Source organism: Bos mutus, chromosome 6 (assembly GCF_027580195.1).
Source record: "Bos mutus isolate GX-2022 chromosome 6, NWIPB_WYAK_1.1, whole genome shotgun sequence".
Taxonomy (NCBI): Eukaryota; Metazoa; Chordata; class Mammalia; order Artiodactyla; family Bovidae; genus Bos; species Bos mutus.
Window position 1 is genome coordinate 3,579,666 of NC_091622.1, and position 20,882 is coordinate 3,600,547.

Here is a 20,882-nt window from a genome sequence, read left to right on the forward strand (position 1 = left end):
ACCTGCAGATGTCCTGAGTGGATGGACAGACAGACAACCTTGACTGGCTCCTGGGAGCTGTCCCAGTTGTTGGACTGCTGGCCTGGAGAAACAAGTTAGACAATTTGGCATCTTGGTTCAGGTAATACATGGTCGATATCTTGCTTTTTTTCCACATATTTAAAAAATTACAACAAACGTGGCTGCCGGTCATGTTGTTCGTAAGGCAGCTCACAGGATATAGGAAGTCAGAGGGCAGGTTTTGCAAAAGTAAAACTGATTTGAGGAACTTGGAACAGCTGAGAGAGATTCTGTACCACTTTGCTGTTGCTTCATTTGTGATAGAGGAAGATGAATCCACAAGTTTCTATTCTATTTACTGTAAACTTTTGAGTGGAATGGCTCAATTTTCCTTGGAAACAAATGTGTAACTCTTGAATAGCCTGTGATATAAAGGACACAACGGCTATTATGTGACAAAGATGATACTAATTCAGGAAGCTTCAATAATCAAATAGCCATTAGATTGCTAGATACTGCCTGGAGTTAACATTAAGTCACTCTAAGGCCCCATGAGATGATATATTTAAAAACACTTTATAATATTTAAAAGCCTGCAGTGATTATTATTATTTTATCATGGAGGCTAATAAAAATCTGTCCATCACAGCATTATTAACCTTCATAACTTTTAACTTCATGACCAGATTAAACCTGAGAATAAGAAAGCCTGAAATTATGTAGATTGGCATACATTTCCGTCTGTTTCATGAGACTCCTATGTTTGAAACACATCATTTTCTTCACTACTTTGAATTTTCTAACCATTATATTTAGTACATGTGATGATGATAAATAAAAAACTAGACTGTGTGAAGAATTTACTGTGTGCCAGGCATGGTACTGTGGTTTATCTGCCATCTGTTTAATCTTTATAATAATCTCACAAATGGGAAAGAATAATAACTAATAGTTTTGAGGGAATATTATATGCCAGTCACAGTTCTAAGTAATTTTCCTATGTTCATTCATTAGTACAAGAAACACATGTGGCAAATATGATAATTTTTTTTCATGTTACAGATGAGGAAACTGAGAAATCAGTGCTGCTCCTTGCTGGTAGATGGTAGAGCAGAGCTTCATGTGAGAAATTCTGCTCCTTGATCTGCTCTCATACTCAACTCACAAGGCAACCCCCTCCTGTACACAGAGGCAACCCAGGGGGTTCAACCCCAGATTTAGACAAGTCTGACTGCACAGATGAAATTGCCAGCAAGAGAAATAACAGTAAAGGTAGTAAGATTAACCCCAAATTTCAAAGTTCTAAAAGTCCCCATATTAAAGATACATACATATAAATCAACTATAAGAAAAAAAAAAAAACTGCAAAAAAGCATAAGTGTGTGAAAGCTGCACAATATGCTACTGAACAACCAATGTATCACTGAAGAAATCAAAGAAGAAAAAAAAATACCTGGAGGCAAATGAAAATGGAAACAACCTACTCAACTCAGCAAAGACACTTCTAAGAGGAAAGTTTATTGCAATACAAGCTTACCTAGGGAAACAATTAAAAAATGTCAAATAAACAACTTATCTTTACACCTATAGGAGCTAGAAAAGGAAGAATAAGCAAAACCCAAAGTTGGCAGGAGGAAAGATATAATAAAGATCAGAGCAGAAATAAATGAACTAGAGACTTAAAAAACAATAGAAAAGATTAAACAAAAGTAATAGAAAAGATTAAACTAAGAGCTGGTTCTTTGAAATCTTTTCAAAATTGATAACTGTTTAGCCAGGATCATCAAGAAAAAAAGAGAGAGGGCACAGATCAATAAAATCAGAGAGGGAAAAGTAAAACTATAGTCAACACCACAGAAATACAGAGGATCATTAGAGACTACTATGAACAACCACAGGCTTATAAAATGGACAGACAACCTAGAAGAAATGGACAAATTCTTAGTAATGTATAGTCTAAAAAACTAGTGAATATAACAAAAAATAAACAGATTCACAGATATAGGAGACAAACTAGTCGCTACCAGTGTGGGGAGGGAATAGGGGAGGGACAAAATGAGAGCAGGGGTTAATAAGTACAAGCTGTTATGTATAAAATAAGAAAGTTGCAAGAATATACTGTACAACACATGAAATACAGCCAATATTTTATAAGAACTATGAATGTAGTGAAACTTAAAACATTCTGAGTTACTATGCTGTGCACTTGTAACTCACACAATATCATACATCAAACACACTGCAGTGAAAAAAGATAAAAAAAAAAAAAAAAGAAGACAATAAACATATCTGATTGTGGGGTCCAGAGGAAAACAAACGAATTCTAAGTCAAGAGGTTAGAAGAACTTCAAGAGGAGGTGTGAAGGGTTGACTAATACTGCCTCTTATTCCTACTCAAGATATCAACATTTTAATTTCTGGAATTTGTAAATCTGTTTCCTTACATAACAAAGTGACTTTGCACAGGTGATTAAGTTAAGGACCTTGACATGGAGAGATGGTCCTGCATTATCCAGGTGGACCAGGTGTAAGCATGAGGATCCTTCTAAGAGGGAGGTGGTAGCATTAGAGTCAGAGAGAGAAGATGAAAGGATGGAAGCAGAGGTCAAACAGAGGCATGCAGGTGTCCTCTAGAAGCTGGAAAAGGCTGGAAAACGAGCTCTCCCCTACAAGGGTCAAGAAGGAATGAGGCCCTGCTGACATCTGCAGTGTAGCTCCGTGAGACTCATGTTTGACTTCTGACCTCTAGAACTACAGGATGATACATTTGTGTGGTAATTTGTTTTAGCAGTCATAGGAAACTAGTATAGGGGTAATACTCAGCTGGTTCCAAATAGGAAAAGGAGTACATCAAGGCTGTATATTGTCACTTATATGTAACTTATATGTAATTTTAACTTATATGCAGAGTACATCATGAAAAACGCTGGACTGGAAGAAACACAAGTTGGAATCAAGATTGCCGGGAGAAATATCAATAACCTCAGATATGCAGATGACACCACGCTTATGGCAGAAAGTGAAGAGGAACTAAAAAGCCTCTTGATGAAAGTGAAAGTGGAGAGTGAAAAAGTTGGCTTAAAGCTCAACATTCAGAAAACGAAGATCATGGCATCTGGTCCCATCACTTCATGGGGAATAGATGGGGAAACAGTGGAAACAGTGTCAGACTTTATTTTTTGGGGCTCCAAAATCACTGCAGATGGTGACTGCAGCCATGAAATTAAAAGTCGCTTACTCCTTGGAAGGAAAGTTATGACCAACCTAGATAGCATATTCAAAAGCAGAGACAGCAAAAGAGACACTGATGTATAGAACAGTCATATGGACTCTGTTGGAGAGGGAGAGGGTGGGAATATTTGGGAGAATGGCATTGAAACATGTATAATATCATGTATGAAACGAGTTGCCAGTCCAGGTTCGATGCATGATACTGGATGCTTGGCGCTGGTGCACTGGGACGACCCAGAGGGATAGTATGGGGAGGGAGGAGGGAGGAGGGTTCAGGATGGGGAACACATGTATACCTGTGGCGGATTCATTTCGATATTTGGCAAAACTAATACAATTTTGTAAAGTTTAAAAATAAAATAAAATTTAAAAAATTAAAAAAAAAAAACAGAGACATTACTTTGCCAACAAAGGTCCGTCTAGTCAAGGCTATGGTTTTCCCTGTGGTCATGTGAGATTTGGACAGTGAAGAAGGCTGAGTACGGAAGAATTGATGCCTTTGAACTGTGGTGTTGGAGAAGACTCTTGAGAGTCCCTTGGACTGCAAGGAGATCCAACCAGTCCATTCTGAAGGAGATCAGCCCTGGGATTTCTTTGGAAGGAATGATGCTAAAGCTGAAACTCCAGTACTTTGGCCACCTCATGCGAAGAGTTGACTCATTGAGAAAGACTCTGATGCTGGGAGGGATTGGGGGCAGGAGGAGAAGGGGACGACAGAGGATGAGATGGTTGGATGGCATCACTGACTCAATGGACGTGAGTCTGGGTGAACTCTGGGAGTTGGTGATGGACAGGGAGGCCTGGCGTGCTGCAATTCATGGGGTCGCAAAGAGTCAGACACGACTGAGTGACTGAACTGAACTGAACTGAACTGAAGCAAAAAGGAAAGTAGGAGTTATTAAAGAAGAGATTAAAAACATTCTGAGGCAGAAGAAGCCATGTGCCCACAGGGGAGCGTTGCATCCTCCACATGTTCCAATAGACTGATGTGCACACTTTGTTCTTATTAAGTTTATTTTATTGAAGTATAGGGCCTTCCCTGGTGACTCAGTGGTAAAGAATCTGCCTGCAATGCAGGAGAACTGAATTTGATTCCTGGATCGGGAAGATCCTCTGAGGAGGGAATGGCAACCCACTCCAGTACTCTTGCCTGGAAAATCACATGGACAGAGGAGCCTAGCAGTCTACAGTCCCTGGGTTTGCAAAGAGTCAGACACAACTGACTGACAAATACACACATTGAAGCATCAGTTCAGTTCAGTCTCTCAGTCTCTTTGCGACCCCATGGACTGCAGCATGCCAGGCTTCCCTGTCCATCACCAACTCCCGGAGCTTGATCAAACTCATGTACACTGAGTCAGTGATGCCATCCAACCATCTTATCCTCTGTTGTTGCCTTCTCCTCCTGCCTTCAATCTTTCCCAGCATCAGGGTCTTTTCCAATGAGTCAGTTCTTTTCATTAGGTGGCTGAAGTATTGGAGCTTCAGGTTCAGCACCAGTCCTTCCAATAAATATTTAAGACTGATCTCCTTTAGGATGGACTGGTTGGATCTCTGCAGTCCAAGGGACTCTCAAGAGTCTTCTCCAGTACCACAGTTCAAAAGCATCAATTCTTCGCCACTCAGCTTTCTTTATAGTCCGCCTCTTACATCCATACATGACCACTGGGAAAACCATAGCTTTGACTAGATGGACCTTTGTTGGCAAGGTAATGTCTCTGCTTTTTAGCATGCTGTCTAGGTTGGTCATAGCTTTTCTTCCAAGGAGCAAGTGTCTTTTAGCTTCATGGTTGCAGTCACTATCTGCAGTGATTTTGGAGCCCCCCAAAATAAAGTCTTTTACTGTTTCTATTGTTTGCCTACCTATTTGCCATTAAATGATGGAACCGGATGCCATGATCTTAGTTTTTTGAATTTTAGGTCAGCTTTTTCATTCTTTCACTTTCATCAAGAGGCTCTTCAGTTCCTCTTCGCTTTCTGCCATAAGGGTGGTGTTATATGCATATCTGAAGTTATTGATATTTCTCCTGGCAATCTTGATTCCAGTTTGTGCTTCATCCAGCCCAGCATTTTGCGTGATGTACTTTGCATATAAGCTAAATAAGCAGGGTGACAATATACAGTCTTGATGTACTCCTTTCTCAATTTGGAACTAGTTCATTGTTCCATTTCTGGTTCTGACTGTTGCTTCTTGATCTGCATACAGATTTCTCAGGAGGCAGATAAGATGGTGTGGTATTCCCATCTCTTTAGGAATTTTCCAGTTTGTTGTGCTTCACACAGTCCACGTTGTGTGTGATCCACACAAACACTGAATTATAGTTGATTTATAATGTGTTAATTTCTGCTGTACAGCAAAGTGATTCATATTATATAAAATTCTTTTCCTTTGTGGTTTATTGTAGGATATTGAATATCTTTCCCTACTATGTGATAAGACCTTGTTGTTTATCCATTTTATAAATAACAGTTTGCATATGTTAATCCCAGACTCTCAGTCCTTCCCTCTCCCACCCCGCCTCCTCTTGGCAACCACAGGTCTGTTCTCTATGTCTGTGAGCTGGTTTCTGTTTCATGGATAAGTTCATTTGTGTCATGTATTAGGTTCCACATGTAAATGATATCATATGGCATTTGTTTTTCTCTTTCTGGAAAGAGATTTACTTCACATAGTGGATTATCTCTCCGTCTATCCATGTTGCTATAAATGGCATTATTTCATTCTTTTTTATGGCTGAGTACTAGTCTATTGTGTATACCAATGTATTTCATTCTTCTTTATGGTTGAGTGGTATTCCAGTGTGTATACCACTTCTTTGTCCATTTATCTGTCAATGGACATTTTGGTTGTTTCCATGTTTTGGTTATTGTGAATAGTTCTGCTCTGAAAATAGAGCTCCATGTATCTTTTGAATTAGCATTTTGTCTGGATACATGCCCAGGAGGGGGGTTACTGGATCATATGGCAACTCTATTTTTAGTTTTTTGGGGGGAGCTTCTGTACTATTTTCCATAGTAGCTGCACCAATTTACATCCCCACCAACAGTGTAGGAGGGCTCCCTTTTCTCCACATCCTTTTAAACATTCGTTATTTGTAACATCTGCATACTTTTGACTTTTAATTTTCTGAGACTTTTCCATCAATTCATGAACACTGTGTATTTTTAAAGTCTTTGAATGTCATCTTTGGACACCAGTCCACGTTTGGTGATCTCCTATAATATTTGTATCAAAACTAACTTATTTAAAGTTTTAAATTTAGATCAACTTCATATCTGTACCCATAGAAAGCATAACTAGGTTTTGTAAAATATAAGCATTTTTCTGTACTTGAAGCAGTAAATTTTGTTAGAATGTGTACCGTTTATTCCACATACAGCAAGTGAGTTTAGTAGGAATCTCTACATACAGCAGACACTGAATAAAGACCACATATGTGAAGTTTGCTCCTCATTCTTTTGAAAAACAGCAACACAACCCCAAAGTGACTCCCAACCATTGATAATGTGACTATAAATGTGGATCACAATATGATGACCATCATAATGGGTATCCATGGCTACTTAATGGTATGTTAAAGCCAATTGCATGAGACTGCACAAAGATCTTGAAATAGACATCATCATGATAAAACACATTTTATAACCTCACAGTTCTGGGCAAATGCATGTTCTGCAATGGGAAAGTTATTTATCAACAAATAATAATGCCAAACATTAAAAAAGATACAGCTTTCCTTTGGAGAGGTTTGGCTTCAGCATGATACTGACTCGAATAGCATTTATGTCTATGATGCTGAAGGATTCTGAAGAGAACTAAAATCATTCTTGTTGCCCCTCAGGAGTCTTTGAATAGCTCACATCTGGTTTTAGTTTATATATGTTCAGTGGGCCAGTGTCTCCTGCTGGAGCAGATGCTGCCATGCCTCCTGGGACCCTTACCCTACCCTGAGTTCACTTGCCTGTGGACTGCTTTCCACTTGCACTCTCTGCCCTGGGTTTTTCCTGGTAGCACGTGCACTTGCTGGGTTGCACATGGGCATAGCCTAGGAGTGTGGAATAAATCAAACTGCTGGAGGACAGCTCTCAGATTGGAGTCAATGCATAAATGCCCTGGTTTTTCATCTTCCCAGGGGCAGTGCTGAAGTGACTTCCAGAGTCTCTCAAAACGTTCCAAGCTGGATGAAAACTCATGAGTTGTCCCCAGCACATCAACACACTGTTTATTGGCATTTCCCCTTTCTCTGTCTTACTTTTCTCATGCATTATCTACTTTCCAGGATCCCCTCCCTGCAAAACTACCTGCACCCAACAAAGACACCACCAAAATTGACTGAAATCTACTTGACCAGCTAATTGATATGAAATTAATATCAGCTTGTGTCACTTTTGATTCATTTGCTCAGCGAAAATTAATAAGGATCTATCAAGTAATAAACACGATCGTGAGTTCTGGGATTAAGAAACAGATGGTATTCTGATAGGGCTTCTTATTTAGTGGGAAAGAGGTGTAAGTGAACAGGTGATTTTAATATAGTCTAGGATGTCCTGAGAGTGTGGTAGTGTGAATTCTGGTGAAGGAAGGGTACCGAATGCAAGATGGAACAGAGATATAAAGTAAGTGCCCCAGGGGAGATGACAGGTTACCTCAAAAGGGCTGAGTTGGTGATGGGGGTAAGCAGCCCACACTGGGAGAAACGTGCTTTAGAGCAGAGTGGGGAGATCAGGGAACCACAGAAAGTTTGGTGATGGTTGGAGGGAGGGTGGTGAGTGAGATAGGAAGTGATAAAATTCAGGAGAGAAGAGCAGAGAGGTGTCCCACATGCCACATTGAAATGTTTGAATTGTACCCTTAAACAAATGGAAAGTCACTGAGAGATGGTCATTAGCAAAAGGAAATGATTAAATTGGGGCACTAGAAAGCTCACTACGGCAGCTGAGAACTGGAAGATCCAGAACTGATCATCAACAGGCAGAAGAATTAGGATTCAGTATATCCAAGATTTGACAGGGAAAGAGGAGAGGAAAATCTTAAGAAATACCATTCCAAGTAGATGCTTTATTTTTAAACATAATAAAATTATTTGAAATATCAGCTGAACAAAGTAACATGGGGAAACATCTAGGAATATACTTTTTAAAAAGCTACATGAAATCAGAGGACATTTACCAAATATCAAAACACAGTATGAATTTTCAGAAATAAGAATATGTGGCTAGCAAAGATACATCATGGAGAATGCAATGGCACCCCACTCCAGTACTGTTGCCTGGAAAATCCCATGGACGGAGGAGCCTGGTAGGCTGCAGTCCATGGGGTCGCTAAGAGTCGGACACAACTAAGCGACTTCACTTTTCACTTTCCACTTTCATGCATTGGAGAAGGAAATGGCAACCCACTCCAGTGTTCTTGCCTGGAGAATCCCTTGGATGGAGAAGCCTGGTAGGCTGCAGTCCATGGGGTCACACAGAATTGGACACGACTGAAGCGACTTAGCAAAAAAGATACATCATAAAAACAGAAATCTATCCACCTATCATCACCATCTGTCAATTATCTATTTACTATCTATCTATCTGTCTATCATCATCATCTGTCTTAGGAAGTCAAGAGATACCTAGAGTAACAGGCAAGTTTGGCCTGGGAGTACAAAATGAAGCCTGGCAAAGGCTAACACAGTTTTGACAAGAGAATGCGCTAGTTATAGCAAACACCCTATTCCAATGACACAAAAAATGAATCTACATATGGACATCACCAGATGGAATACTGAAATCAGAATTATTATGTTTTTTTTTTGCAGCAAAAGATGGAGAAGTTCTATACAGTCAGCAAAAACAAGACCTGGGGCTGATTGTGGCTGAGATAATGAGGGCTTTATTGCAAAATTCAGGCATAAATTGAAGAAAGTAGGGAAAACCAAAAGACAATTCAGGTATGAACTAAATAAAATCCTTTATGATTATACAGTGGAAGTGACAAATAGATTCAAGGGATTAGATTTGATAGAATGCCTGAAGAACTATGGATGGAGGTTCATAACATGGTACAGGAAGCAGTGACAAAAACCATCTCCAAGAAGAAGAAATGCAAGAAGGCAAAATGGTTGTTTGAGGAGTCCTTACAGATAGCTGAGAAATGAAGAGGAACAAAAGGCAAAGGAGAAAGGAAAAGATATGATGAACTAAATGCAGAGTTCCAAAGAATACCAAGGAGAGATAAGAAGGCCTTCCTATATGAGCAATGCAAATAGAGGAAAATGATAGAATGGGAAAGAATAGAGATCTCTTCAAGAAAATTGGAGACACCAAGGGAATATTTTCATGCAAAGATGGACACAATAAAGGACAGAAACAGAAAGAAACTAACAGAAGAAGAAGACTAAGAAGTGGCAAGAACACGCAGAAGACCTGTACAGAAAAGGTCTTAATGACCCAGATAATCACAATGGTGTTGTCACTCACCTAGAGCCAGACATCCTGAAATGTGAAGTCAAGTGGACCTTAGGAAGCATTAGAATGAAGAAAACTAGTGGAGGTGATTGAATTCCAGCTGAGCTATTTCAAATCCTAAAAGATGATGCTGTTAAAGTGCTGCACTCAATATGTCAGCAAATTTGGAAAACTCAGCAGTGACCACAGAACTGGAAAAGGTCAGTTTTCATTCCAATTCCAAAGAAGGGCAATGCCAGACAATATTTAAGCTACCATACAAATGTGTTCATTTCAAATGCTAGCAAAATAATCCTAAAAATCCTTCAAGCTAGGCTTCAACAGCATGTGATTCAAGAACTTCTAAATGTACAAGCTGGATTTAGAAAAGTCAGAGGAACCAGATATCAAATGGATGCAACATCTGCTGGATCATAGAAAAAGCAAGAGAATTAAAAAAAAAAAAGTCTACTTCTGTTTAATTGACTATGCTAAAATCTAGAACTAACATTAAAAAAAGATGTCTTTTTCATCAGAGGGGACTGGAATGCAAAAGTAGGAAGTCAAGAGGTAGCTGGAGTGACAGACAAGTTTGGCCTTGGAGTACAAAATGAAGCAGGGCAAAGGCTAACAGAATTTTGCCAACAGAACACACTATTCATAGCAAATACACTCTTCCAACAACATGAGATGACTCTACACATGAACATCATCAGATGGCCAATATGGAAATCAAATTGATTATATGCTTTGCAACCAAAGATGGAGAAGCTCTATACAGTCAGCAAAAACAAGATCAGGAGATGACTGTGGCTCAGATCATTAATTTCTTATTGCAAAATTCAGACTTAGACTTAAGAAAGTAGGGAAAACCACAAGACCATTCAGATATTAGCTAAATCAAATCCCTGTTGATAATATAGAGGAAGAGACAAATAGATTCAAGGGATTAGATCTGATAGACAGAGTGCCTGAAGAACTATGGGTGGAGGTTCATAACATTGTACAGGAGGCAGTAATTGAAACAATCACCAAGAAGAAGAAATGCAAAAAGGCAAATGGTTGTCTGAGAAGGCCTTACAAATAGCTGAGAAAAGAAGAGAAGTGAAAGGCAAAAGAGAAAAGGAAAGATATATCCATCTGAATGGAGAGTTCCAAAGAATACCAAGGAGAGATAAGAAAGCCTTCTTATGTGAGCAATGAAAATAGAGGAAAATGATAGAATGCGAAAGACTAGAGATGTCTTCAAGAAAATTAGAGACACCAAGGGAACATTTCATGCAAAGATGGACTCAATAAAGGACAGAAATGGTATGGATCTAACAGAAGCAGAAGATATTAGGAAGAGGTGGCAAAAATACACAGAAGAACTCTACAAAAAATATCTTAATGACACAGATAACCATGATGGTGTGATCACTCACCTAGAGTCAGATATCCTGGAGTGTGAAGTCAAGTGGGCCTTAGGAAGCAGAACTAGAAACAAAGCTAGTGGAGGTGATGGAACTCCCACTGAGCTATTTCATATTCTAAAAGATGATGCTGTTAAAGTGATGTACTCAATAAGCCAGCAAATCTGGAAAACTCAGCAGTGGCCACAAGACTGGAAAAGGTCAGTTTCCATTCAAATTCCAAAGAAACGCAAGGCCAAAGAATGTCCAAACTACTGCACAATTGCCCTCAGTTCACATGCTAGCAAAGTAATGCTCAAAATTCTCTAAGCCAGGCTCCAACATTATGTGAACTGTGAACTTCCAGATTCAAGCTGGATTTAGAAAAGGCAGAGGAACCAGAGATCAAATCGCCAACATCCCTTGTATCATAGAAAAAACAAGAATGTTCCAGAAGAATATCTACTTCTGCTTCACTGATTACGCTAAAGCCTTTGACTGTGTGGATCACAGCAAACTGGAAAATTCTTAAAGAGATGGGAATACCTCAACTTACCTCCTGAGAAATCTGTATGCAGGTCAAGAAGCAATAGTTAGAACTGGACATGGAACAGTGGACTGGTTCAAAATTGGGAAAGGAGTACGTCAAGAGTGCATATTGTCACCTTGCTTATTTAATTTATATGCAGAGTACATCATGTGAAATGCTGGACTGGATGAAGGACAAGCTGGAATAAAGATTGCAGGGAGAAATATCAATAACCTCAGATACATAGATGACACTACCCTTATGGCAGAAAGTGAAGATGAACTAAAGAGCCTCTTGATGAAAGTTAAAGAGGAGAGTGAAAAAGTTGGCTTAAAACTCAATATTCAAAAAGCTAAGATTGTGGCATCTGGTCCCATCACTTCATGGCAAACAGGTGGGGGAAACAATGGAAAGAGTGACAGATTTAGGGACTGAATTACAACAAGATTCTCATTAGAATCAACCCCCCCAAACAGACTTCAAAATGCACCTTTAACTTGACTTTCTACCTGTCTTGTCTTATGTGCCCAGATCCTTCATTTATGGTTCTTGGAATGATGTCTGAAATATACCACCTGCACTGAATGTCTTGTTACTAGTACTGATTTGAAGGAAACCCAAACTGAGAGATAGTTTGTACCAGAGATAGTGCTGGAAAGAAGAACCACAGGATAAAATTTAGGAGCTGGGTCACTCATGGCCGGACATAAGAGGAGACCTTCTGCTGGGAGTGAGTGCAGTGGTGATGATGCCTAGATGCCTCATGATTCCTCCGGGAAGCTGAGGTGCAGGTAGTGGGAAGCATGCAGAAGCCCAAGCGTTTGCACAGGAAGAGCCAATGGTAATTAGAAAGACACACAGTTGCGTGGCTTGGTTTCCTGCTTTGGAGGCTTCTATGAAAGACAATGGGAGGTTCAGCTGGGCCAGATAGCAACCTAAGGTGCTTTGTGTCTATCCCCAAGGTTCATCAGCCCCTAACCATTCCGGTGTGCAATTCTTGGCAACATTTTTTTTTTTTTTTAAATCTCATACACTAGATTTACTTTGTTCTGGAAGATGTTAAAAGCAAACAGTTCTCTGGATGCCTAAAAGTAATGTGTAGGTTTACTGATGTTTGTTTTCAGATATTTAAGCTAGATATAGAAAACAAACATATGTTTATCAAAGGGGAAAGAGAGCCTGGATATATCAGGACTTTGGGATTAACATATATACACTACTGTATATAGATAGATAATCAACAAGGACGAACTAGAGAGCACAGAGAACTCAATATTTATAATAACCTATAAGGGAAAAGAATCTGTGATCTTTGTGACCCAGTGGACTGCAGCATGAGGACGTGAGGCCTCCTTGTTCCTCACCATCTCCTAGAGTTCCCCCAAGTTCATGTCCACGGAGTTGGTGATGCCGTCCAACCATCTCATCCTCTGTGTCCCTCTTCTCCTTTTGCTTTCAGTCTTTCCCAGCATCAGGGACTTTCCCAATGAGTCAACTGTTTGCATCAGGTGACCAAAGTATTGGAGCTTCAGCTTCAGCATCGGTCCTTCCAATGAGTATTCAGGGTTGATTTCTCTTAGGATTGACTGGTTTGATCTTCTTGTTCTCCAAGGGACTCTCAAGAGTCTTCTCTTGAGAGTATATATGTATGTAAATGTACATACATGTATACATACGTATATACATATATATACATTATACCTTCCTCGCCCCCCACCACCCTCCCCACAAACCTTGCTGGGGTATATAAATGGGGAGGAAACCCTGGAATGTCATCCCTGGTCTCCTCTCCTTGTCCTGCCCTTCAGTACAAGTAGTTGAAATCAAAGTGGGATTCCTATTCCTGCTACTGCTAAGTCACTTCAGTCGTGTCCAACTCTGTGTGACCCCATAGATGGCAGCCCACCAGGCTCCCCCGTCCCTGGGATTCTCCAGGCAAGAACACTGGAGTGGGTTGCCATTTCCTTCTCCAATGCATGAAAGTGAAAAGTGAAAGTGAAGTCGCTCAGTCGTGTCTGACTCTTAGCGACCCCATGGACTGCAGCCCACCAGGCTCCCCTGCCCATGGGATTCTCCAGGCAAGAGCACTGGAGTGGGGTGCCATTAAATTTTGTTTTAGTCATTCCCTTTCTCCCTACCCTATTTGTTGTTGTTCAGTCACTAAGTCATGTCTTGAAACTAACACAACATTGTAAATTAACTATACTTCAATAAAAAAAAAAAAATCAAGCAGGAGTTAGGCAGAGAGTGGCCTCTTGGAAGACCACAGAACCTGTCAGATTCGATTCTATGCGTAGTAGTCACAATAATAATTATAGCAACACTAATAATAATCAGAAATAGTAAATACTGGTTTATTTACCAAAGCCTTATAACATGCTTTACTTATATATATGTATCCAACATATACAACCTTGGAAAGTATGAATTATTATACTCCTTTAATAGAATGCAAAATACTAAGTCTTAAAGAATTCACAGAATTTGGCAGTGTTCTTTCCATTTCATAGGGGACTGTAGGGATTTAGGCCCATCATCCCACCCCTGGCCTCTTCCCCTTCCCCCTTTATGTCTCACTCTCCTTCTCCCTCATTCCTGCTGCCTAGGAAGCATTTCCCAAAGGGTACCCATGCAAGTCCCTGTCCAACATCCTGCTTTTGTGTGAACAGCAGCTCAGACCCTGGATGTTTAGGGCGGGCTGTATGTCAGGTGAATGGATTGGTTGCTGCCTTCACACCTGTCAGCCTGGACCTCCTCCCACATTCCTGCAGTTGTGTGTATTCCCCATCACCTGAGCCCTCTAGTTGCAGGTCTGCTGCCTTGCTGCTGCTGCTGCTGCTAAGTTGCTTCAGTCGTGTCCAACTCTGTGTGACCCCATAGATGGCAGCCCACCAGGCTCTGCCATCCCTGGGATTCTCCAGGCAAGATCACTGGAGTGGATCTGCTGCCCTGCAACCAAGTCTATTTACAAGAAGATCAAGTTCCAAAACCCTGGCTCTTTCTTTAACATGGTGCAATTACTTATTCAGAGAGAAGATAAATATTCTTCTCATAGTTCTCACTGCCTGCCATTTTTCTTCATTTTATCAGTATTCCATGAGCTTTAAGATATGCCTCAAGAGAGATTCCCCAGTCATTTCCTTCATCTTATTAAAAAGGCTTCAGTGGTTCCTGATTGTCTAATAAATTAAATACAAAGAGACTTTGTTGTTGTTGGTTAGTTGCTAAGTTATATCTGACTCTTTTGCAACTCTGTGGACTGTAGCCTGCCAGGCTCCTCTGTCCATGGGATTTCCCAGGCAAGAATACTGGAGTGGGTTGCCATTTCCTTCTGCAGGGGATTTCCCAACCCAGGGGTCAAACATATGTTTCCTGCATTGGCAGGAGATTCTTTACCACTGGACCACCAAGGATATAGCGCCTTGGGTTCTGCATTCCACCTACTTTTCTGGTATTTACTTTAGTCAGTACTTTCAATGCCCAGCTTCTAGAAAAGCATTTTGTTATTATTATCAAATATATCTCATACTCGAATTTCTTTTTTTAATATACATTTATTTATTTTAATTGGAGGCTAATTACTTTACAATATTGTATTGGTTTTGCCATACATTGACATGAATCTGCCACAGGTGTACATGTGTTCCCCATCCTGAACCCCCATCCTCCCTCCCTCCCTCCCCATACCATCCCTCTGGGTCATCCCAGTGCACTAGCCCTGAGCATCCTGTCATACTCAAATTTCTATATCTTTCTCTATCAGTTCAGTTCAGTTCAGTCGCTCAGTCGTGTACGACTCTTTGTGACCCCATGAACTGCAGCATGCCAGGCCTCCCTGTCCATCACCAACTCCCAGAGTTCACTCAAACTCATGTCCATCGAGTCGGTGATACCATCCAACCATCTCATTCTCTGTTGTCCCTTTCTCCTCCTGCCTGCAATCCCTCCCAGCATCAGAGACTTTTCCAATGAGTCAACTCTTCACATGAGGTGGCCAAAATACTGGAGTTTCAGCTTTAGCATCACTCCTTCCAATGAACACCCAGGACTGATCTCCTTTAGAATGGAGTGGTTAGATCTCCTTGCAGTCCAAGGGACTCTCAAGAGTCTTCTCCAACACCACAGTTCAAAAGCATCAATTCTTCAGCACTCAGCTTTCTTCACAGTCCAACTTTCACATCCATACATGACCACTGAAAAAACCATAGCCTTGACTAGACGGACCTTTGTTGGCAAAGTAATGTCTCTGCTTTTGAATATGCTATCTAGGTTGGTCATAACTTTCCTTCCAAGGAGTGAGCATCTTTTAATTTCATGGCTGCAATCAGCATCTGCAGTGATTTTAGAGCCCCCCAAAATAAAGTCTGACACTGTTTCCACTGTTTCCCCATCTATTTCCCATGAAGTGATGGGACCAGATGCCATGATCTTCGTTTTCTGAATGTTGAGCTTTAAGCCAACTTTTTCACTCTCCACTTTCACTTTCATCAAGAGGCTTTTTAGTTCCTCTTCACTTTCTGCCATAAGCGTGGTGTCATCTGCATATCTGAGGTTACTGATATTTCTCCCAACAATCTTAATTCCAGCTTGTGCTTCTTCCAGCCCAGCATTTCTCATGATGCACTCTGCATATAAGTTAAATAAGCAGGGTGACAATATACCGCCCTGATGTACTCCTTTTCCTGTTTGGAACCAGTCTGTTCTTCCATGTCCAGTTCTAACTGTTGCTTCCTGACTTGCATACAGGTTTCTCAAGAGGCAGGTTAGGTGGTCTGATATCCCCATCTCTTTCAGAATTTTCCAGAGTTTATTGTGATCCACACAGTCAAAGGCTCTGGCATAGTCAAAAAGCAGAAATAGATGTTTTTCTTTTCTTTTTTTTTTTAATTTTATTTTTAAACTTTACATAATTGTATTAGTTTTGCCAAATATCAAAATGAATCCACCACAGGTATACATGTGCTCCCCATCCTGAGCCCTCCTCCCTCCTCCCTCCCCATACCATCCCTCTGGGTCGTCCCAGTGCACTAGCCCCAAGCATCCAGTATCATGCATCGAACCTGGACTGGCATCTCGTTTCATACATGATATTTTACATGTTTTTCTGGAACTCTCTTGCTTTTTCCATGATCCAGCAGATGTTGGCAATTTGATCTCTGGTTCCTCTGCCTTTTCTAAAACCAGCTTGAACATCAGGAAGTTCACTGTTCACGTATTGCTGAAGCCTGGCTTGGAGAATTTTGAGCATTACTTTACTAGCGTGTGAGATGAGTGCAATTGTGCTGTAGTTTGAGCATTCTTTGGCATTGCCTTTCTTTGGGATTGGAATGAAAACTGTCCTTTTCCAGTCTTGTGGCCACTGCTGAGTTTTCCAAATTTGCTGGCATATTGAGTGCAGCACTTTCACAGCATCATCTTCCAGGATTTCAAATAGCTCAACTGGAATTCCATCACCTCCACTAGCTTTGTTCATAGTGATGCTTTCTAAGGCCCACTTGACTTCACATTCCAAGATGTCTGGCTCTAGGTGAGTGATCTCACCATAGTGGTTATTCTGGTCATGAAGATCTTTTTGTACAGTTCTTTGTATTATTGCCACCTCTTCTTAATATCTTCTGCTTCTGTTAGGTCCATACCATTTCTGTCCTTTATTGAGCCCATCTTTGCATGAAATGTTCCCTTGGTATCTCTAATTTTCTTGAAGCGATCTCTAGTCTTTCCCATTCTGTTGTTTTCCTCTATTCTTTGCATTGATCGCTGAGGAGGGCTTTCTTATCTCTCCTTGCTATTCTTTGGAACTCTGCATTCAGATGGGTATATCTTTCCTGTTCTCCTTTGCTTTTCACTTCTCTTCTTTTCACAGATATTTGTAAGGCCTCCCCAGACAGCCATTTTGCTTTTTTGCATTTCTTTTCCATGGCAATGGTCTTGATCCCTGTCTACTGTACAATATCATGAACCTCCATCCATAGTTCATCAGGCACTCTATCAGATCTAGTCCCTTAAATCTATTTCTCACTTCCACTGTATAATCATAAGGAATTTGATTTAGGTCATACTTGAATGGTCTAGTGGTTTTCCCTACTTTCTTCAATTTAATTCTGAATTTGTCAATAAGGAGTTCTTGATTTGAGCCACAGTTAGTTCCCGGTCTTTTGCTGACTGTATAGAGCTTCTCCATCTTTGACTGCAAAGAATATAATCAGTCTGATTTTGTTGTTGACCATCTGGTGATGTCCATGTGTAGAGTCTTCTCTTGTGTTGTTGGAAGAGGGTGTTTGCTATGGCTTGGGATTTCTTCAAGGCCCACTTAATTTTTCCAGCTTTATGCCAGCCATTTCCTTTGAACTCCAAGCACTTTTTAACTTCTTTTATGGAATCCAGCTCACTCTGACATATATTTTATCATCTGTGTTCCTTTCTAGCCATTTCCAAATTCGCACAATGTTCTTGGTTGATCTTCTTTTTGTCTTCTGTGCCAGAGTGAGAAAAGAGGCCACATCTTACTCATTTTAGGAAACTTCATAATGTCCTGTATGCAGCAGGTGTCTAATAAACAGTTTTAGGGTTGAACTGACCTTGTTGAGTCTCATCCTGATTTTAGTGGGGATAACAGATGCCAATCACATCATAGTGATCCAAGAAGAAAGGACTTCACTCTCTTCTGGCCAAAAGCCACTTTTGTTTTGTAACAAAATAAATGAACTGAGGTCTAAGTGTTATATGGTTCCTAAGACTATTTCCATGGACTTTGGAATAAAAAATATATCAAATGCAAGATGCATGTCCTATTTTCTTTTAAAGATAGGGATTTCTTGTTAGGAAAAGACATAACTATATTGTGTAGAGAAGAGTATGTCTTCCAACAGTTTGTAAGCTGGAAGAGTCTGTTTAAAAAGAAAACATGGTAATTGTGAATAATAATGAGTTAAAATCTTTTAAAAGCATGGCCCTATTCAACATCAATGAATTGCTTTAATTTGCTAGTTGGTACATTATGAGAGCTTGGTAATTTGTTCATCCCTTTAATAGGTGCAGGATGGAAATGTATCGGGGAGGGGAAGAAACAATTGGCTGGATGAGCAGAATAACATATCCTTTGAAATGAAGCATTCTTTGTAATGGATGTTTATTTCAGATGATTATATTGTACAGTGCATTCAAATAGGAAAAACAAACAGGAGCCCAGCTGCACTAATTTTATCAAAGTTATTTATATCAGAAGTATAATTAAAGGCAGTGATCTTAAATTAGGTTTTCTGAGAATCCGTTTACAGGCAATGCAAGACAATTTTTCTCTGTGGGATCTAGGCCATGATTGTAATCTGGGGGCAATGTTAACTATTGCCACTTGGCCTTGGCATTTTGAAAATTAATTATTGTTTCAAAAGATGCTGAAACAGTTGCCTCCTGCTGCCTTGACAGGTTTAGGTCTACTTCACTAGAAGAGCCTGACAGATAATTCATGGATGTGCTAAAGAATGATTATGCATAACCATTTACAAATGGCTTCTCTTATCCAGTAATACATTAAGAATACCTTGTGAAGAGTGATTCTAGAACTTCCAACAGGAAGTGATGTTGTAGAAACTGCTTTGTGAAAAAAAAAAAAAAAAAGCCTCTAATATATTACTAAGCCATTAAGAAGAATGCGGTAATTCCATTTGCAGCAACATGTATGGATCTAAAAATTGTCATGCCAAGTCAGATAGAGAAGGAGAAATATCATATGACATCCCTTATGTGCAGAATCTAAAAAGATATGATATAAATGAAATTATTTACAGAACAGAAACAGACTCCAGACTTAGAAAACAAAATTATTGTTGTCCAAATGAAGGATGGAATGAAGGGATAGACATGGGATGGACGTGTACACACTGCAGTATTTAAAGTGGATAACCAACAATGACTTACTCTATAGCACAGGGAACCCTGCTCAATGTTATGTGCCAACCTAGATGGGAGGAGGAATTTGGGGGAGAATAGATACATGTATATGTACGGCTGAGTCCCTTCACTGTTCACCTGAAACTATCACAACATTGTTAATCAGCTATACCCCAATATGAAATAGAAACTTAAAGAGAAAATCTTAACCTCTCCCCCCACCCCCAAAATAAGCCTTCACTAATTTCAGCAGTAGTTCATGAATAACATGTCCCAAAATTAACTATTAGAGGAAATATCAAACTGGCTGTAGGAAATACAAAGGGCTTGCCAGGTGATTCAGCCCTGGGAAGTAAAGAACCGCCAACCGATGCAGAAAATGCAAGAAATCAGAGTTTGATCCCTGGGTCAGGAAGATTCTCTGGAGTAGGAAATGGCAATCCATTTCAGTATTTCTTGCCTGGAAAGTCCTATGGACAGAGGATCCTGGTGAGCTATAGGTCACTGGGTCCCAAAGAGTTGGACGTGACTAAGCGACTGAGCACACACACACACACACACACACACAAGGAATACAAATAGTCCAAAAGCTGTCCAAAAGACTCCTTTTGGTGGTGAAATGATACTTAAAGGTTAAACACAAATTTAGAGAATTGCGAGCTCAGCACTAGGGGTATCTTTCAAAGGTGACCTGATTTAACCCATGCATGACACTGATTATTCCCTTTGTAACATTCTCAGTAGGTGGTCATCAGGGGCCTGTTCAGCCAGTAACAGGATTAACTGGCTCCTGAGAAAGTCCCTTGCATTTCTCTAAGTATATCTTCTGACTGTATCCTCCTACTATTACATTGAAGTCAGTTTCTCTGCAGTTTCCAGCACTAATTCTTGTTTTACCCTCCAAAGCAACATAGAATTTGCTTAAATTCTGAGTCTGTCTTCTATATCAGGGGGCTTTTCCACTTGCTGATCTTCACATATTCTGTATTCCTGCATCCTTGGTGCTCTTATGCAAGTTTAGCGCATACATATGCAGTTTTATCTGTACGTTTGGAGTATACATTTGGACCAGTGAGTAATTTTATTGGAAATGGCATGCTGGTGATAAAATCTTGTAAAGAAAGGTTTTAGATGATGATGGGACTTCACCCTTTGATATGTAATCAGTGAAGGTATTGATCAGGAGATAAAGATGATGACAACTCTTATAAAATTTGGACTATTGAAAATTGAGATTTAAAAAATTCCATTTACAATAGCACCGAAACCATAAAGTACCTACAAAGTCATCAATGGGACAGAATAGGGTCCAAAAATAGATTCACAAATATAATCAACTGATTTATATCAAAGGTGCCAAAGAAATTCAAGGAAGAAAAGAATGTCTTTCAAACAAATGGTGATGAAAC

At 40.0% G+C, this 20,882-nt stretch overlaps 1 protein-coding gene across 2 annotated transcripts in view; it reads right to left on the reverse strand.

Moving 5' to 3' along the window:
- The window catches only part of MARCHF1 (membrane associated ring-CH-type finger 1), a 479,021-nt gene that overhangs the window by 132,436 nt on the left and 325,703 nt on the right, over positions 1-20,882 (reverse strand). The window contains exon 4 of one of the 2 annotated variants that reach the window (XM_070371927.1): positions 3-82. In XM_070371927.1, the coding sequence (XP_070228028.1) occupies positions 3-82 (80 nt within the window). Of the gene's footprint in view, positions 1-2; positions 231-20,882 lie in introns of those variants that run through there. The other variant, XM_070371928.1, reaches the window with a different exon arrangement.